Here is a 21,184-nt window from a genome sequence, read left to right on the forward strand (position 1 = left end):
AGGAAGTATCTGTGATCAGATGTGAACCTACATCCTCCACTCCATGCCTGATACTCTATCTACTGTGCCACCTAGTTACCCTGATCATTTTTAATTAAGCAGATTAATTCCCATTTATTATTTAATGCAAAGACATTGTGAGCCAAAGATATAAAAAATAAGACTATTCTGGGTTGGTTCTCCAGGGCTAATTTCATAGGTAGACCAGTGGTGGCTTATAAGTTGTCTCAGTAGTTCTTAAAAGGGTGTGCAATATGTTATGCATTTGGCTGAGGGTATCATGAAATTTGGGTGCTGTATTATTACAGATAAAATAAAATTTATTAATAAGTTTATTACAAATTTTACTTACCCAAAATACATAGTATAGTTTTACCTATTACATGTTTGCTTTAACTGCAAAACACATCAGACTTTGAACTCAGAAAGAACTCAAGAATAACTTCTGTTTTTATTGAAGCAAAGCAGCATACACAAATCTACTGACTCCTTTCTGGTGTCACCAGTTTAAATGTTCAGTGTATGGTGATTCTCTTGGCAAATAATATTGTACCAGAACCGAAAAAAGGGTAACAACTGCTGAGTACCTTCAATCCAAAACTTACCCCCACTTGGGCCACACTGTATGACTTGTTGTGAATTCTCTAACCTTTAACTTCTTGGTTTTTTTATAACTCTTACCTTCTGTCTTAGAATCAGTAAGTATCAGTTCTAAGGCAGAAGAGCAGAAAGGACTGGGCACTTGGAGTTTAGTAACTTGCCCAGGGTCATACAGCTAGTAGGAAGTATCTGAGGCCAGATTTGAACCCAGGATTTCCTTCTCCAAGCCTGACTCTATCCACTGAGTCATCCAGCTGCCTCTTCCCTTTAACCTTGATCACCTTAGATCTTAAGAAATAGTAGGTCAGCATTGTGGATTATCTTACATGATAATAGTCGAAATTTACTAATATTTTTAAATTCTATTTTTAGCTTCTGAAAACGATTTGCTAAATAAACGACTGAAGCTTGATTATGAAGAAATCACTCCCTGTCTTAAAGATGTAACTTCAGTATGGGAAAAAATGTTAAGTACACCAGGAAGGTCAAAGATTAAGTTTGACATGGAAAAAATGCACTCTGCTGTTGGGCAAGGTAAGTTTTACCTTTTTTTTGTTTGTTTTTTGTTGTAAGATAAAGTACTTCCGAATCTAAACTATCTCTGGGGAAAGGGTTTGAAAGAAGAATTGAAATCTTTGGATAAGTCTAATTTTAGGCAGATGCTTAAATCTACCCCTGTGCTATTCAAATCTTAAGTGGATAACAAAAATGGATTGACATGAGTTTTGTGTTTTTTTATTTTTCCAAATGAAAAGTAAAGTTTTCAAAAGACTATATAGTAGGAGAATGGTGGAAAACTGGAAACTGAAGGGTTATCCTACTATTTAACTGGATAACATACTCTTAAACTACCAAGATTTAATCTTTGAACAAGAAGGATTTAATAGAAGATGAGAAAGGAAATACATTCTAGGCATAAAGCATGGTCTATGGCAATGCATAAGTACAGGAAAAAATATGGAATAAGATCTAGGAAAAGATGAGTTCCTTTGAAAAAACTCTGGAAAGATAGTTTCTAGCCAGATGACCTGTTGTTTTTCTATTGTGTCTGACTCTTTGGGACTCCATTTGGGGTTTTCTTGGTCAAGATACTAGAACAGTTTGCCATTTCCTTCCTTAGTTCATTTTACAGATGAAGAAACAGGGACAAACAGGGTTAAATGACCTGTCCAGGGTCATAGAGCTAGTAAGTGTCTAAGGCCAGATTTCATCTTAGGTCTCTTACTCCAGGCCTGGCTTTCTTTCTGCTGAGCAGCCTAACTGCCCAAGAAATTAGCAAGACATTACATTTTTATTATAAGTCAACCCACGTGATGGATATTCCAGTCAGTATTGGGCTTTTGATAATATAAGAATATCTTAGACCAATCCTTTTGTTAACCTGAGGGAAATTATAATATTTCCTGGTAATTTAACAGGGTGTTTGTTGTTGTTTGGCATCTTTGTAGTTTATAGCATCCTATATGTGATAAGGATAAAGTATCTAAAACTTGACCAACTGATCATATGCCCTGTGATTGGAATTGTGAGGGAGAGGATGGGGGCAATTATTTGAGGGAAGGGAGGAATAGCATGACATATTAAAGCTTTTAATGATTTTCATTTGGATTTTGCTTCTGTATTCTAGAGTCTCCCAAATGTGATAGCCATAAAAGTATCTAGGATTTTAGGACTGCTAGGTGAAGCAATGGATAGAGTTCCAGGACCTGGAATTAAGAAGACTTATCAGCCAGAATTAAAATCTAGCCTCAGACACTTACTAGCTGTGTGACCCTGGGCAAGTCACTTAACCCTATTTGCCTCCGTTTCCTCATCTGTCAAATGAAGAGGAGAAGGAAATAGCAAACCATTTCAGTATCTTTGCCAAGAAAACCCAAAATGGGGTACTGAAGAGTCAGACACAACTGAAATTACTGAATAACAACAACAATCTAAGTCTTTGTCCACCAACTGTACAGCCCCTTATTGGTATTTGGTGGGGGTTAGAAGCTATTATTCTCTACAGGGGAAAGAGAGAAATTAAATTACATATTAAATCTTTAAGAGTTAATTTGGATTCAGTTTAATTCTCTGATGGAAAAATCATACTATCAATACATACTGAGTGCCTACTATGTGCAGAATGCTCTAAAAGTAGAAAAATATTGGACTTGAAAGACATTTTCAAGATCATTTTACAAATGAATCTAAGAAAAGTGAAGTGACTTTTCTACAAGATCACACAGGTATTAAGTGTCAGAATCAGGATTTTGCACAGGTTCTTTCATTCCAAATCTGCTGCCTTCCATTTTCCATTACAGCACATCTCTTTAAGCACTCTCAAATTGTTTCATTTTCTTCTGTATCACTGTTGCTTTGTTCAGTTTTCTTTCTCTTGCCTTTGAATCCCATGTGGTTTTGGTTTATTTATAGTTCATTGTATACAATTTCTTGTTAGCCTTTTTCTCTCTAGTGTTTCTGCTTTACTTTTTGTTTTGGGGATCTACATGAAGATTCTGACTCTCTTTTTAAATCTAGCTCTGACTTTGCCCTACTGCTTGGAAAGCTTTACAGTAACATTCCTCTTTGTTAATTTACCATAGTTCATTCAATTGTTCCCCAGTCTTTGGACATGGATTGTTTTCAGCTTTTTTTCTGTTAGAAATAAAATTTTTATAGTTATTTTGTACAAATAAGTCCTCGCCCTTTTAATAATATGCTTAGTATATAGTGGGAGATATCTATCTGTTCTTTATGTCTATATATCTATCTTTTCATGTTATATAAAATATGTATATATGGAATATATCTATGTAGAATATGTCTCCTAGCAAGAAAAACTAGGTATAGAGATGGTAGTAGATTTCCCCCATTCCTGGAATTCTTTCCCTCTTTGTAGCACTTAATTTTTGGAGTTGTTGGGTAAATCAAATGATATAATGTTTGTAAAGCACTTAACACAGTGCCTAGCACATAGTAGGAGCTTAAGAAATGCTGGTTTCTTCTCTCCCTTCCTTCCCTCCCTCTCTCCCTCCCTTCCTTCCTCCCTCCTTTTTTCTGCCTTCCTTCAAAATCCCACCTTTTGCATGAAAGATCAATTTGCTCTGACTTAAGTGTTTCCAAGTTGAAGGCCATGAACCCTTAATGCTTTGTGAAGTAGTTGCATGGAAATGAACTACCATGAATTAGCAGTAAAAACAAGTATTTTTCTTCATATCCTTGGCTGCATAATAAACCACTTTTAACTAATTCTCACTCATATAACTTGATTATTTTGCATATTCTCATCATAAGAAAGAATACCTGATGGGATTGGCAATGGGAACCATATCCCTCTGTAAAATAACTAATAAAAAAGAAAAAATTCTAGCTTTAAGGGGCAATAAAACTTGGCAAACTAACCACATTTCAAGGTAGTAAAGAGGGAATTACTTCCATCTCAGAGAAGGGAGCCATAGAAAAGAGGACCATTTTCCTCATGTTTGTTGGTGTCATCGTCACTATTCGGTACTTGTCTTCATAGTATCATTTGAGAGCATTTACTCCCTGCCTCTCTCTAGAGACACAGGAGGATCCCCAGCCCCACACTGAAGGAGAAAAGAGGCAATCTGCACTAGGTTTCCTAAACCTTCATCATTATTATTACAAATTGTGGTAAAACTGTAGAATTTTATTTCCTCTTGATGTCTAAGTGGAATTTTCCCCTCGTTATTCACTAGTTATATTTGGGGTGTGGGTATGTATGAGTATTTTTGTTGGGCTTACCAAGCCTGAATGAACTTGGAAGAATCATCTAGCCTAATGCTCAGTTTCAAGAATCTTCATTTTGTTTTCAAGAGATGGCAATATAATGTACAGATCTCAGGCACAACACAAAGTTTGGTGTTGAAATCTTCATTTTAACCTTTAAAAAACCTTTCCTCAATCGAGGAACATCTGAGCAAGCAATTTAACTCCCTGTAGCCCAGTACAAGGCCAAGGGCAGAGGTGCTAGTGCTGGGGAGGACCAGAAAAGGTTGCGTGTCAGAAGTCCTTGAGCCCAGTTTGGAAGCAGGGGGAGGGGGGCGTCAGGTGTCCCAGAGGTGCCACAGGAGGAGGAGTGTGTCCCAGGCCCTGAGGGCCACTACAGTCCAGGCACAGAGAGTGGGGGGGGGTGCTCTTGATGCCCAGAATCCTGCTGTAGTTTGGGGAGAATGCTGAGATGCAGCTAGATTTGGATCTAGAACTTCCCCTCTCGAGGTCTGACTACCTTCTGAGCCATGTAGCTGCTCTCTAACAGTTATTCTTATGATGTTATGTAGTACAATCTCTCTTTTTTCTGCCCTCTGCTTTTTAAAAAAGGAGTACCTCGTCATCACCGTGGTGAAATATGGAAATTCTTAGCAGAGCAGTATCACCTGAAACACCCATTTCCCAATAAACAGCAGCCAAAGGACACTCCGTATAAAGAACTCTTGAAGCAGCTAACTTCCCACCAGCATGCAATTCTTATTGATCTGGGTAAGTCCACAGCATTCATTTGAGATGAAAATGAAGTTTCTTTCCTTTGGAAAATATATATCACATGGAATACCTTTGGGCTTATTAATGATGTGACTTTATGCTTCACAATAAAAACTTACTGCAGTAGCTTTTAATTAAAATGCCATTGGAAAGTAATAACTTACTTGGTCTTGTTCAGGTATTTAAAATGTCCAGATTTAAATGGACAGTTGGTTGCCTCCTCTTTACATAAAGGATGAAATAATTTGCATGTAAGTTTCAATGGGTGTTTCACAGATTTGAGATAATTACTCAAGGATTGGATTTGTTCTGGATTCCCTTTTGGAATTCATGTATGAATCTCAATTCAGACAAATTTTTTTTTTCTGATTTAAAACATTAGAATCCTACTTCTACCCCCCCTAAAAAAAATCCAAAAAGAAAAAAAAACTCCCTAAAATATACATGTGGGTGTGTGAAACTCGGGAAGAGTGCATTGATGAATGATGGTCCAGGATGACATGGACAAGATATCTCTTCTTATAAATTAGATTCAGAGATGCTTATATTTGCTAAACACCATTTGAAGCTCTATTATATGCACTTTTTAAAAAAAATTTTAAGGGGGCAGCTGGGTAGCTCAGTGGATTGAGAGCTAGGCCTAGAGATGGGAGGTCCTAGGTTCAAATCTGGCCTCAGACACTTCCCAGCTGTGTGACCCTGGGCAAGTCACTTGACCCCCATTGCCTAGCCCTTACCACTCTTCTGCCTTGGAGCCAATACACAGTATTGACTCCAAGACGGAAGGTAAGGGTTTAAAAAAAAGTTTTTTTTTATTTGGTCATTTCCAAACATTATTCATTGGAAACAAAGATCATTTTCTTTTCTTCCCCCCCCCCCATAGCCCACGCGTGATTCCACTGGGTATCACATGTGTTCTTGATTCAAACCCATTTCCGTGTTGTTGGTATTTGCATTAGAGTGTTCATTTAGAGTCTCTCCTCAGTCATATCCCCTCAACCCCTGTAGTCAAGCAGTTGCTTTTCATCGGTCTTTTTACTCCCACAGTTTATCTTCTGCTTGTGGATAGTGTTTTTTAGATCCCTGCAGATTGTTCAGGGACATTGCATTGACACAAATGGAGAAGTCCATTACCTTCGATTGCACCACAATGTATCAGTCTCGGTGTATAATGGATTTCCTGGTTCTGCTCCTCTCGCTCTGCATCACTTCCTGGAGGTTGTTCCAGTCTCCATGGAATTCCTCCACTTTATTATTCCTTTTAGCACAATAGTATTCCATCACCAACATATACCACAATTTGTTCAGCCATTTCCCCAATTGATGGGCATTCCCTCGTTTTCCAGTTTTTGGCCACCACAAAGAGCACAGCTATGAATATTCTTGTACAAGTCTTTTTCCTTATTATCTCTTTGGGGTACAAACCCAGCAGTGCTATGGCAGGGTCAAAGGGCAGACAGTCTTTTATTGCCCTTTGGGCATAGTACCAAATTGCTCTCCAGAATGGCTGGATCAATTCACAACTCCACCAGAAATGAATTAGTGTCCCCACTTTGCCACATCCCCTCTAGCATTCATTACTTTCCTTTGCTGTCATGTTAGCCAATCTGCTAGGGGTGAGGTGATACCTCAGAGTTGTTTTGATTTGCATCTCTCTGATTATAAGAGATTTAGAACACTTTTTCATGTGCTTATTAATGGTTTTGATTTCTTTGGCTGTGAACTGCCTGTTCATGTCCCTTGCCCATTTGTCAATGGGGGAATGGCTTGATTTTTTGTGCAATTGATTTAGCTCTTTGTAAATTTGAGTAATTAAACCTTTGTCAGAGGTTTTTATGAAGATTGTTTCTCAATTTGTTACTTCCCTTCTGATTTTAGTTACATTGGTTTTGTTTGTACAAAAACTTTTTAATTTGATGTAGTCAAAATTATTTATTTTACATTTTGTGACTCTTTTCTAAGTCTTACTTGGTTTTAAAGTCTTTCCCCTCCCAAAGGTCTGACATGTATACTATTCTGTGTTCGCCTAATTTTTTTATAGTTTCCTTCTTTATGTTCAAGTCACTCACCCATTTTGAATTTATCTTGGTGTAGGGTGTGAGGTGTTGATCTAAGCCTAATCTTTCCCACACTGTCCTCCAATTTTCCCAGCAGTTTTTATGAAATAGTGGATTTTTGTCCCAAAAGCTGGGATCTTTGGGTTTGTCATATACTGTCTTGCTGAGGTTGCTTGCCCCCAGTCTATTCCACTGATCCTCCTTTCTGTCTCTTAGCCAGTACCAAATTGTTTTGATGAATGCTGCTTTGTAATATAGTTTGAGGTCTGGGACTGATATTGTTTTAGGGTTAGGGTTCTACTCACTTTATTTTATCAGTTTCTAGAAGTCTTACCAGATTTCTCTGAAACCTTTCCTTTCGTCTTATTGCACAATAATATTCCAGTATACTCATTTATCTTTTGTTCAACCATTCTCTAGTTAAGTGAGGGAGAGGTTGGGGTGGGGTGAGGAATCTGTGAGAATCCACTTCCTTACCACCATAAAAAAAATACTGTTATAAATATTTCTGTATATGTGGGTCCTTTTCCTCTCTCAGATATGGGGGGGTGTGTGGATATAAGCATCCTTTTTTTAGGTGAATGTTTTGTTGAAATGGCATTCATGGACATGTAAAAATGACCCTACCTAGAATTCCTTTACCATTGTTTCTTAAATAGATTGTCTTGATATTCTTATATAAGTGGAGGAAGTGTGTCCTTCAGATCACTGCTTTCTTGGTAATTGGTTGAAATATGATCATCTTAAAGTAATGAACAGTGAAACAGTTTAGATGAAATACTTTGAACAAATAATGTATTTCATTTCTTTTTGAACATAAATTTTAGATTTATCTTTATCCTCATTTTCTTGAATATGTCTTTTAACTGTTCCCTTTTCACTAAATAAATGGTGGTTTCACTTTAATAAAAGTGGATAGCTAAACTAATGAAAAGGAGTTTCTGAAATTGGAGTTTTCAGGACTGCATAAGTAGCAATAGTAAAGAAAAGCCAGACAGTTGAAGAAGAAAAATATATGATGAATTCTATACTAAATCAACCTGCTGGCAGACACTTGTCTGCTTGCCAAATTATGTCAAGGGAGTTAAATTCTCATATAGGTCACTAGAAGTTTATAGAAGAGCTTGTAAAATTTTGAATTATTCATACCCTGCTGGAAGCCTATTATAGCTCTCTAGATTAAAATGATTGCTGTTTAAATTTTTGATAGCCAGTGGATATACATAGCGTTCAGAATGGGGGGGATGGTTGCGGTGTCCTGTGCCCTTGTCAGACCTCTGATGGGTCATTTCCCATTAGTGCAGAATGTCCCCTTCTGGAGAAGCTGGAGCCCTTGTGCCCTGGGGAGGGCATCCATGCCAGTGAGGAGGAGCTCAGAAACCAGCAAGAGGGACACGTGGAGTGGCTGCCTTCGGGTGCTCAAGGGTCCGTGCGGGCGATGACTTCAACTTGTTTCTGTCAGATATAAGGAGGAACAAAGGACAGAAGTGGGGGATCTCATCTCAGATCTGGGAAATAGGGCCTGGCAGCCCAGGGATCATAAGGCAGAGGAGGAGGAAGACGAGGAAGCAGAAGATGAAGAGGAATAGAAATAGTTAGCACTAGAGCAGGAGACTGTAGGGGAAGGACGAGTGAGGGTAAGAGGCATGGTAAAGACACGGGAGGAGGAGGAGGAACAGCTACCATTTACCATTTTAGGTTCCAGATTCCTCACACAACCCTGGGAGGTGAGTCCTTATTATTGTTCCCATTTTCCAGAGGTGGAAACAGGAAATACAGAGATAAAGTAGCCTGCTAAGGGTCACAGGACTGTTAAGCGTCTCAGGTAGGTTTTAAACTCAGGCCTTGTTCACTCGAGATCTGCTCCTCTATGGATTCCTGGCTGCTTAATCAGTCAGTGTGCATTTAAAAGTGCCGCCTACTCTATGCCAGGCCTTCTAGAGGATGGGATATGAAGATAAAAAGAAGTTCCTGCTTTCAAGGACCTTATATTTATACAGGAGGTAGGTTTTGGAGGGATGGCACTGGCCATTAGAGGAGAAAGAATGGTGTAGAAGATGATGCTTGAAATAAGTCTTGAAGGAAGGAACAAAGGATTAATAAATGCTCATTAAATTGAATGAGAAAAGCTCCCATTTTTATTACTCCTTTTCTCAAAGTGAGATGTTTAGTCATTCTATAGTGCTAGGTAATCCTTGAAATAGCCATGGCTATTGTGCATGATGCCCAGAGAAATGGCAGCCATACAGAGGACCTGTTTGTTATCATTTCTGCTACTGCTTGGATGGTGAGTGGTGCTAGATTGTCTCTGCCACAGATAGGAATAATAGTGTGAATGCCAGTCTCCTATGAGCATTTAGTACCCAGGGACAATACCCAGGTCACAGTGAAGCCCCAGGAACTTCCAAACTGACTCTGCTATCTAAAAGCAGAACTTGGAATCTGGGTCAATAAAAGGCATTTTGTTTCTGGAATTTTCTTACTGAAATTTTTGACGTGAGTGGAGCACTGTCTTTGAATGATGGTGGCTCTGCTTGATGGCAGCCCAAAATAAATGATGTGAAGTTGACATCAGTGAAGCCCACTAACTAAAAAGTTTTCATGAATTGGCAATAGCCTGTGTTTGTTAATGTAATGAGTAATGGGGCAGATGACGTCATGTTTCTCCAATGTGAAATGAAGCAAGAAATAGATTGAGACTGAGGGGTTGAAAAGAGGTGTGTACAGTAAATTTCTACATTTAAAAAAATAAATGGGAAAGAAAGAGGGAATATATTTCCTTTTAAGTGAGATATTTTATTTCTGTAGATTTCTTTTTTCCATAGGCAAAATTACTTTTGAATCTTACACATATTTACTTTTCCCTGAAAGGGAGGAGGAGGAGGAGGAGGAGGAGAAAACCACAATGAGATGACTAAATAGCGAGAGACTTTATCAGTTCTCATAACTGTGTGTATCCCATCTGGGTAGTGTTTGCTCTCCAGTTATTAGAAGCCACTGAGAGTCACAGCTGTGACTGACAGCAGCCTTTCCTCCAGTTGGCATGTGATCTGGGCAGGCCTGTGATTCAGCCTGTTTTGTTTCATAACCTCCTTTGCTCCATTGTTTGTTAAGCCCCTTGACCCACTCCTGAAAGTCCCTTTTCTAGCCATCTCTCATAGCTGAAGTTTCCTTCCCAGACACCTGACCTTCCTCTCCATCCTGATCCCCTAAGCCAAGTCCATCTCCTAGACCCACTAGATAGTCTCTCCTAAGTCCCCTAGCTTCTGACCTTCCTTTAAAGATGCTCCCCTGATACTCTGCCAGATTATTTGGAAACAACCTTCAGTTTTCAGGAATAGAGTTTCCTCATTGACCTCTGCAGGCTTTACCTCTAACTCTGCTAGAGGCATTATGCCTTGCCTCCCACATTTAAACTAAACCAGCTCAGTATATTTATTCCACATCCCAAGTTTGTTAGATAATGTCCTCTCTGGTTGTAAACCTTCTCACCCATTTGGGGGTTCATTTCCTAAAACCTCCTCTAAACCTAGAGAAAAAACCCTTCTCTCTATCCCAACAACACTGTTGTTTTTATATAGTATTGTGCACACCCCCCCCCCCCCCATCAGTCATTTAATCTGGTTTTCTAAGAAGTCTCTTCTAGGTTCATTTTGGGAAATTTTTTCATCAGTGAAGTACTAAAGCACATTGCAGCATTCTACAAAACTGAAGCTGGTTCAGTGTTTCAGAATATTAGAACAACTGCTCTTGTGTCTACCCCCCTGCCAGAACCTCAGAAAACTCGTCAGTAGATAAACTGCACAACCACCAGTGACTCAGAGTCCTGTGAAACCCATTCTTGGTTGATGAAGTTAATCTATTTGGTGTGTTCAGGATTTTTATTTCTCCCTTTGGGATAGCTGGCTTCACTTTTTGAAACTGGCCTTCCTGATAAACAGCTTTTTGCAGCAAAAAAAAAAAATTTTTTTTTTTTTTGCTTAAAGCTATATTTGGTTCACATTCACTAGTGTTTTTGATGGTTTTTGATCCAAGTGGTCATGGGGTTGGGGGCTCTGGAGCATGTGGAGTGAGGGTTCTTAACCCTGTCTACTCCCCACTGACATAGCCCTCCCCAGAATGTAATCAATTGGAATAGTTTCTGACCAAAAACAGTTTCCTCCCTACTCTATCCATGCCTGACTGGAAGGGGTGCTATCAGGTTTACCAGATGGCCACCTGGCCAGGCACCATTCTGGAGCTCTAGGTCTGGGCTGGGGAAGGTTCTGTGGCTAAGCAGCTGGCTGAGCACCCCATCCTCCCCTCAGTCCAGCCTTCCAGCTCAGATGGGCTTGTTCTGCAACCACTTTCCTCCTGATCAACTGGCAACTAACTCACAACCCCTTTTTATTGCAATATCTATTTTGCAACTGCAGCCTCCACTTTGGCTCAGTAGGGCTGTCTCCCTTGTGAAGCACCCAGCCAACTGGCTGACGACCTCCCCACGAATCCAAGCCAAGTGTTTGGCACTCCCAGTGCCATTAGGACTGGCTGAGCCACTCTCCTTGCTACTTTTAAGCTTTATCTCTTTGCACTTCTACCTCTTGATTTTTTCAATCCAGGTTTCAGTGGCAACCCCCCAGCCCCAGCCCCACGCTGTACTTTTCTCAGTTCTTTAGCCTAGACTCAGCAGTCACTTGCTGCTTCTTCATCTGGCTGGCTGGCAGTTCCTAGAGGAGAATGGCCTACCAGGAGTCGAAAACATCTGACCAGTAGACTTACTGCTCCAGAATGGTCTCTCCAAGTCCAAAAGCAGAACCCAGGATTTTAACTTTCTCAGGATGATTCAAAGGACCTCTCCTCTTACTATCACCCTGAGTTATAGCTTTATAGTCAGTGTGTTTTCCAGTTTGTTAGGACTGTTTTTTTAAAAGTCCTCAGTATCCTTTTGAAATTGGTTCCAAGCAGGAATTTTCATTTTACAAATTGGAAGAAGAGGCCTTGGCTACATGTGCTTCCCAGGGTCCTAGAGGCACCTCAGTGACTGAGCTGGGAGTAGGACCAAAGCAGGAAAGCTTCAGCTGCTCATTCGAGGACTGTGTCCATTGTGCCACATTCGTTTTAATCATAATGGGAAAATGGTGCTAACACTCTGGAAGCATGACTGAGAAAATATTCTTGAAAGGAACAAGTATCTCTTTAGTTTAAAGGCATATTTCGAATGAAGGATCCACTGTGGAAGATGTCAATGGACTATTGATTTGTGCTTCCCACTTGAAATTTAATATATTCTGACCCAAGTCCATAAAACCTGCCCAGTGGTTGGCAGCAAAGGGATTACAGTCTGACTTAAAGAAAAGAGTTTTCTTATCTGTCTTGGTTGGTGACACAGAAAGAAGGCTCCACCTGGTAATACATGGGTATTTGAGATAGTCCCTCAAATGAAGGAATCTACTGGGAACTGTTATATTGACTGAAATATAAAAGGGCAAAAAATGTTTTCTTCACTCCTTTCCCGGTTGGTGGTTTGCCGCATTTGGCCCCAACACAAAGAGCCAAGTGTTGTGAACTTGGAGTAACAGAAGGAGCTATTTTTAATAATCCAAGAAAACAGCTTTGTTTTGTATTCCATCTTGTTGCTGAAAACCTAGGGCTCTGGGGTGACACCATATGAGGGATCAAACTTTCTTAAAGGCAGAAAACAGCAAAGAATCCTACCTAGGCTTCGTCAGAAAACATTTTGCCATTCAATAAGGCTATCTGTCTAGGTTGGGATGTAGCTTTATTAGCGATCAGTTTGTGTACTCACAGTTTGAGATGCTCAAAAGTTCACACAAAAATAACAGAATTGTTCTAAGTGTGTGCCTTTGCCTCTACTGTTGTGGAGATCTTGTCATCAAAAATAATAATTTGGCAGTGCCAGCATGACAGTTCAAGTGATGATTTGACATAGTCTTAAAAAGAAATAAATCTTGAGATTTTTTAAGACTAAAAAGAATGATAACAGTTAGCATTTATATGGGGCAGCTAGATGGTTCAGTGGAGAGAGGACCGGCCCTGGAGTCAGGAGGACCTCCATTCCCATCTGTGCTCAGACATGTGACTAGCTGGGTGACTCTGGGCAAGTCCCTGTTTGCCTCCATTTCCCCATCTGTCAAATGAGCAGGAGAAGGCCATGGCAAAGCCACTCCAGTATCTTTGCCAAGAAAATCCCAAATGGAGTCATGGAGAGCCAGACACGACTTATTTAAGCAACACATTTCTAGGGCCCTTTACATGTCTCACTTCATTTGTTTCTCAGAACAAGCCTCAGAGGCTGGTGCCATTATGAGCCCCATGTTATATAGATGGCAGCCCTGGGGCAGACAGGTTACGGGACTGGTTCAGGCTCACACAGCTCGCCACCGTCTCAGACAGGCGCTGGACTCGGGTCTCGGTGACTCCAGGGTCAGCGCGTCTGGCTGCTCCACCGCACGGTGCTTCAGATTCTTTCCTTGGGGACAACCTTTCAAGAGACTCTTTGGAATAGCCTGCAGCCTCCTCAGAGTGGCCCTGTGATCAGGAGCAAGAAGAGCCAAGGATGACCCAGAGGCCATGGCCCTGGGTGACCGGCAGCGCGCTGGTGTCCTCAGCAGAAATGGGGAAGGGAGACGGTCCAGGCCCCGGCAGAATGTCTCTGGCAGTGTCTAGGCGGCACTGGGGCCTGCGGGCCTGTTGTTCGGGGGAGAGCCGGCTCTGCTTTAAAGTTGCCTGGGAAACCCCAGAAATCACCCAGGGAAAGAAGGAAGAGTGAAAAGAGAGGTCCAAGAAGAGAGCCTGGGCGGCTGCTTAGGGAGCGAGAGGTGGATGTAAGTCCTAGAGCTTGTGACTGAGTAAAGAACCAGAAGGTACTGGACGCAGGAGCTGCAAACTGGCCCCACGTCCTGGGGTGGTTTTTTTGTCATTAAGAAGCTTAATTCTCTTCTGGGCATCCGTTTTTCACTTGTAAAATGAAAGGTGAGGGGCAGCTGGGTGTCTCATTGCAGAGAGAACCAGTTCTGGAGATGGGAGGACCTGGGTTCAAATGTGACCTCAGACACTTCCTAGCTGGGGGACCTCAGCAAATCACTTAACCCACATTGCCCAGCCCATACCACCCCCATGCCTGGAAACAGATACTATTGATTCTAAGACAGAAGGCACAGACCTAAAAAATAAATAAATAAAACAGAGGAGTAAAATCATCCCATAATTTATTAGTGAAGTTGCCTAAGAGAACTATGCCTTTTGACCTTTCTTTTCTCTCCTCATTTCTCTGAACACAATGATGCATACATGGTTTTTTTTCTTTGAGCAGCAGTTTCTTTGGACCAAACTGAATAATTCTGGAATGGCACAGACTCAGAGACTTTTAAAGCTAGACAGCAAGCTCAGAGATCTTTTAGACATGATTCTTTCTATTTTTCCCAGATGAAAAAGACCTGGAAAGGTTAAGTCCTTTGCTCAGGGTTCTGCACTAAGTCCCTAGAAGTGGTTCATGAAGAGGCTTGTAGACTTAAGTACCTACCCCCTAAAGCAAGAGATTCTTAACCTGGAGCCCTTTAACTTAAAAACAAAAATGCTGATAATTGTATTTAAAAATAATGAGTTTCCCTGTAACCCCATATTATTTTATACACTTAAGAATCCATGAGCTTCAAAATTCTTTGGAAAATATTGGAAATTGTTTTTTTATATATAACTGGGGAGTGGGGAGCCAAAATAAAATTTAATTGGAAAAAAAAAGAATATATCAACATTATCATTCTCCCAAAGGAGTCTATGATACAAAAAGATCAAGAACCCTTCTCCTAAAGACCCAACTAGGAGCTCCCAGGCCATTTTGCCAATGAGACAGACAAAAGATACTGGATACTCAGCCATATTTGGTTCTCTGCTGGGGAACCAGTATGGTACAGAGGGCTGGCTTCAAATCTTGCCTTTATTTCTTATCCCATGTGGCCATGAGAATGTCGCTGAATGCCTCTGGCCTCATTTCCTCGCCTATAAAATGAGGGCAACTGAGTGGATCAGTGGATAGAGTAGCAGTACTAGAGGCAGGAAGACCCGAGTTCATATCTGACTTCACACACACTTAGTAGCGGTGTGATTCTGGGAAAATCACTTACACCATTTGCCTCAGTTTCCTCATTTATGAAATGGCGATAAAAATAATACCTTTTTCCTAGGGTTGTTGTGAGAACCAATTGAGATAATAATTGTGAAGGGCTTATCCTAGTGGCTGACACATAGTAAATGGGGCAAAAATAACTTCTCGTTTCAGCAGTAGTAAAGCAGCTGAAGCATGGTGAACACATATGGAGTTGAGGGAGTGGCTAAAAAGGAATTTGTCGTGGGCCTGTTCCAAAACTGAGCAGAAACATGATATAGATATTTTTAAAGGAGAGAGGCCATGGATACTTAAGAGTTAGTGCGATCCTTACCTCAAAAATGCAAATGAGAAGCAGCCTCTCTACAAATCAGCCTCCAGAATATAGTGAAGTTCCCCAGGATAATCTAGAGTTGAGAAAGAGGGTAGGAGTCCCTCAATAAAAAGCCACTCAGAACTTGAGCTTCTAGCAATATGTCGTAATTATCTCCCCTCTTGATGTATATCTGACTGTTTCTTCATCCTGACACATTTTTACCCTGGTGCACAGGAGAGAAAAATTGCCACATGCCTCTTTTTAAAGATAATAACTTTCTGTATGTAATAATAATTATTATACTAATTTTTCATTTCCAGAGTACTTTGCAACCAATTCAAGGTATGACTTAGTCATCTCATCCAACCTTATTTTGTATCTGTGGGTGATACAAAAGAAAAAAGAAAGGGGGCAGCTGGCTAGCTCAGTGGATTGAAAGCCAGGCCTAGAGATGGAAGGTCCTAGGTTCAAATCTGGCCTCAGAAACTTCTCAGCTGTGTGACCCTGGGCAAGTCACTTGACCCCCGTTGCCTAGCCCATACCACTCTTCTGCCTTGGAGTCATTGACTCCAAGACAGAAGGTAAGGGTTTAAAAAAAAAAAGAAAGAAAAAAGATTAAATAAGAGACATTTCTGTAATTTCTCTTGCTATAAAGGAGAACATACCTTAAAGATGCAGGCCTTGACGAACAGTTAGATGAAGGATGTTTTGCAAGTTTCAACTGGCTTTCGTTGTAGGGTGTCAGAAATCCTCTGCAGCCCCTCCCCAGTCTGGTCTTTCAGAATTCTTCTTGCAGGGCTTGTGTGCCTTTGCTCTAACATGTGTGCCATTAGAAAGAAAGGTGTGTTTACAGAAGTATGTACTTTTACCAGCCTGTCCCATTGAATGGAGAGTACCATTCAAGAAACTTATGAAATAGAAGCAAAAATAACCAAAAGAAACCCCAACTTTGCTGATGATCAGTGTGCCTTAAGTAACTAACAAAGTGTAAAAAGGCCAAGAATTCTGTTATCACACACTCACACTACTACCATGAAATAAGAGTTTGGTATAGTGGGTCAAGAACCGGTCTTGAAATCAGTAAGCGTTAGGCTCCAGACCGTGACTCTCTGAAAACTATAATTTGTAGAGAAGGCACCAACCGGTGTAGGTCAGTGGAGTTTCCTTTACTAACGTGATCACAGTTCTAATCACCATCTGTTCTCCCACTATATGACCAGACTCACTTCAGCAGATTTAAGTGATATTTTGGTATCTCCAAGGTACTGCCATGAACGCCCCCCAACCCCCCAGTCCTTCCTTCAGGAGTTTCTGTAGTTGAAAAAAAATTTGTTCATTTCCTAGCAATAAGCACCCCTCTAACTTAGCTGGTCCTTGAGCAAGAAACAGTCTATTGTCAAAACCCTCCTCCCAGCATGGCAGGACCTGTCACAGCCTGCAGGTGACTTGTTCCATACTTGGAGGAGCTAGAGTCACCACAGCATGGTGATATGGCATCAGAGCACACCTTGATGATGGAGTACATTTATTTTGAGTTTGTAAAATGTCCCTTATTTCTGTTTAAATTTGAAGAGTTAGATAACCTGTTTCTATGTCTAAAATTACTTAATAAGTTGTGATGATAACTGGACACAATCAGCTCTTCCATTTAATGAGGATTATCCACAACAATTAAAAAAACAATTGTCAGGATCCTCCTTGCTATTTGGCACACTTCTGTCATCTGTCCTGTTCATTAGGAATGTAAACAGATTATAACATTTGTCCAAAAAAGAACATAATTTGCAGTCATTCAGCTTCCAAGATTGGTCTGAGAAACCATTCCAGATCCAGGTGCAAAGAAGAGCCCTTCCTTCATTCACCAGGAATTGACTGTAAATAGATACCCTTTAGATGCAAGCAGAAACGAAATTGATCCATGCCCTTGTTTGGCTAGGGCACAAAGTAGATGCTTCACCAGCTAGGGAGCTTGGAGGGAAAGCTTTTCTCTTAGGAAAATCCCATAGAGTATCCACGAAGCCAGAAATTTGGTTTGTTGTGTTTATTGTACAAGAACATTTATTGAATAAATTACTTGAAATAATGGATAATATAGGAGTTATACCAAACTCCTCTTGTGAAACAAATATGGTATTAATGCCTAAACCCGGAAGAGAACAAAAGAGAAAGAAAATTATAGACTAATTAATAAGCGTGGATGCAAAAATCCAAAATAAAATACTAGGATACTACAACAATGTATCCCAAGAATATGGATATTAAGGATTATGCAGAAATGCAAGTATGGTTTGTTATGAGGAAAACTATCATCATAATTGATTACATTAATAACAAAAGTAACAAAAAACATGGTTATACAGATGCAGAAAAAGTCTTTGATAAAATACAATACTCATTCCTATTAAAAACACTGGAAGCATAGTTTTAAGTGGATTTTTCTTAAAATGATATGAAACATCTGCCTAAAACCCTCAGTATTATCTGCAATGAAGATGTTAGAAGCCTTCCCAATAAGATCAAGAGTGAAGATGCTTGTTATCCCCAGTGTTATTTAACATACTATTAGAAATTCTGGCAATAGCAATAAGAGAAGAAAAAGAAATTGAAGGAACCAGAATGGGCAAAGAGATAATAAAACAATCTCTTTTTGCAGATGATATGATGGTATACATGGAAAATCCTAGAAGTTCAGCTAAAAAGTTAGTTGAAACTGTCAATAATTTTATCAAGATTTAAAATAAACCTACACAAGTCATCAGTATTTTTGTATATTACTAACAAAGTCCCGCAAGAAGAAATAGAGATACAATAACCATAGATAGAATAAAATACCTGGGAGTATGCCTGTCAGAACAAATACAGGAACTACATGAAAATAATTTTAATTATAAAATACTTTTTATACAAATGAAGTCAGATCTAAACAATTGGAGACCTAGCAATTGTCTATGGATGGACAGAGCCAATATAATTTAAAATGACAATCCTACCTAAATTAATCTTTTTTATTCAATGCTATCCCAATTAGATCATAGAAAATTATTTTATTGAACTACTTAAAAATAATGAAATTCATTTAAAAGAACAAAAGATCAAGAATAGCAAAAGAATTAATGAAAAAATGTAAAGAAAGGAGATTTAGCAATATCTGATTTTAAACTATTATATGGCATTAATTTTCAAACCTATCTGGTACAGGCTAAGAAATAAAACAGACCAGATACATACATAACAAACAATAATAGTAAAAGGTTAGAGTAACCTTCTATTGGACAGAAACATTTCTATTGAGATAAGAAATCAGTATTTGTTAAATTTCTGGGACAGCTGGAAAGTAGTTTGGCAGAAACTAGGTGTAGGTTATTACACCATTGATTAAGATAAGATCAAAATGGATACATAATCTAGACATAAAAGGAGGTATCATAATCAATTTAAAACGGGAAATATTACCTATCAGATTTATTCATAGGAGAGGAATTTATGAGTAAACAAAAGGTGGAGGGCATTGTGAGATGTAAAATGGATAATTTTGAGAACACTAAATGGAAAAAGTTTTGTACAAATAAAACTAATGTTGTTAAGATTGGAAGGAAAGCAGAAAATTAGAGGAGAATTTTTATAGACGGCCTCGCAGAGATCTCTTATCGAAAATGTATAGAGAACTTTGTTGGATTTTATTAGAGATTAAGAGCCACCCCCTCAATTGATAAATGGGCAAAAGATGAATAGTTTTCAGATGAAGAAATCAAATCTAGATATAGGTACATGAAAAAATGCTCTCAATCACTACTGATTAGAGAAAAGCAAACCAAAACAATTATGAGATATCATCTCACACCCATCAGCTTGGTTAAAATGAGAAAAGGGCAACATGACAAATGTTGGAGGGGGTATAGAAAGTTGGGGACACTAACACACTGGTTTGGGTGAAAAGGAAAAGAGCCTGTATGTTCCAGAATAATTATAGCAGCTCTCTGTGTTGGTAAAGAACTGGAAATCAAGGGGATATCCTTTAATTGGGGACCGGCTAAACAAATTGTGGTATATAATTGTGATGGAATATTACTGCACTGTAAGAAATGATCAGATTAATTTTTTTAAAAATATGGAAAGAATTACATGAGTAATAAGTGAAATGAGTAGGACCAAGAGAACATTTATATGTGTGTGTGTATATATATGTATATATATATACACATATATATATACACATATATATATATATAAAAATAAATACAGACTTAATATTTGAAGAATTACCTGTGAATGTTCACTTCCAGAGAAATGGAAACACCAAAGACATTTTATACATTTTGCCAGATGATGCCTTCTATTGCATGAAGAGAGGAGGGAAGGATCAAAGAAAGAAAGAAAGAAAGTAAAGAGGGGGAAGACTGACTTCAAGGAAGATAAGGGCATAGACATGAATTGGGTGTTTATGCTTGGAGTTGTAATTTAATGATGGATAGGTGATGGAAAACCAAATCAAACCTTGACAGTTTTAAATGATTACTCTCTATTTGAGATATTATGTCATAGATAATGCTTGTATTCCATGGCTAATAAGGTCTTGTGTGCCTAAAATGCTTTAGAGGTTACAAAGTACTTTTCTTATAACAGCCCTGCAAAGAATAGCAAAGGCCTTAAAGTCAGAAAATTTCATTTAAGGTACAGACTCTGTCATTAAGTAACTGTACACAGTCAGCAGCTCACAACCTGTCTGTGTCTCAGGAAAAAAACAAAAAACACAACCAAGAACATTTGGGTGCAGTTTGATGATTTTAGCTTATGCTGTAAAAGTTATTTCAAGTTCTGAAATTGTATACCAGATAAAAGTTGACTGGTTTTCAGCTTTATTTTGTTCACTGTAAGTTTGAGATTCATAGACCTTTCAATGAAACCAGATTAATTTTTTCCCCCTTGGTAGAAACCATGTGAGCCCTATATTGTTCCACAAGCACCAGAAGTCCCAAATCAAGTGAGATTTAATGGGTGAGATTTAGATTTCTAGTGAGTTTTAAAAGTTCATTTGAAATCTGATTTTTAATCTCTATGCAGATTAAATAAAGAAAAGATTAAATAAAGAAAGATTAAACAAAGAAATGGTTGTTTTTCCTTCTCCCAGGATCCACAAAAATAAAATAAAAACGTCATGGGATGCCTCAAAACTGGCCATTTTTGTTTTTTGCCAAACGGAAGTTCCTTTAATAAGTATATATTATCAGAGCATCTAGGTAGTTCAGAGGATAGAGCACTAGGCTTGGAATCAAGAAGATTCATTTTACTAAGTTCAAATCTGGCTTTGGACATTTACTAGTTGTGTGATCCTGGGCAAGTCACTTAACCCTCTTTACCTCAAAAAAATAAAAAGAATATATAACAATGTATTATCTCACATTTTCACATCACTTTATGTCTTTGACCAAGCCTTTTTACATTCCACTCTCCTATGAGGTAAGTAGAACAACTAGGAAATCCATAGTTTTAGGTTGTATTTACTGTTGTTAAGACTAATAATTCAGTTTTAAACAAAAGGTTCTGTTTTTAAAGTCTGAATAAAAATATTTTCAAGTTAATGTATGGCAAGCATTTCATAGCAAGGACTTGGGCTCAGCTAAC

The 21,184-nt window shown here is 39.0% G+C and overlaps 1 protein-coding gene across 12 annotated transcripts in view; it reads left to right on the forward strand.

Moving 5' to 3' along the window:
- Positions 1-21,184, forward strand: part of TBC1D1 (TBC1 domain family member 1) — a 341,861-nt gene that overhangs the window by 264,808 nt on the left and 55,869 nt on the right. For all 12 annotated transcript variants that reach the window (XM_007496571.3, XM_056802524.1, XM_007496573.3 and 9 more), the window contains 2 exons: positions 973-1,134; positions 4,921-5,079. In XM_007496571.3, coding sequence (XP_007496633.1) covers positions 973-1,134; positions 4,921-5,079 — 321 coding nt within the window. The remainder of the gene's footprint in view (positions 1-972; positions 1,135-4,920; positions 5,080-21,184) is intronic.

Source organism: Monodelphis domestica, chromosome 6 (genome assembly GCF_027887165.1).
Source record: "Monodelphis domestica isolate mMonDom1 chromosome 6, mMonDom1.pri, whole genome shotgun sequence".
NCBI classification, from domain to species: Eukaryota; Metazoa; Chordata; class Mammalia; order Didelphimorphia; family Didelphidae; genus Monodelphis; species Monodelphis domestica.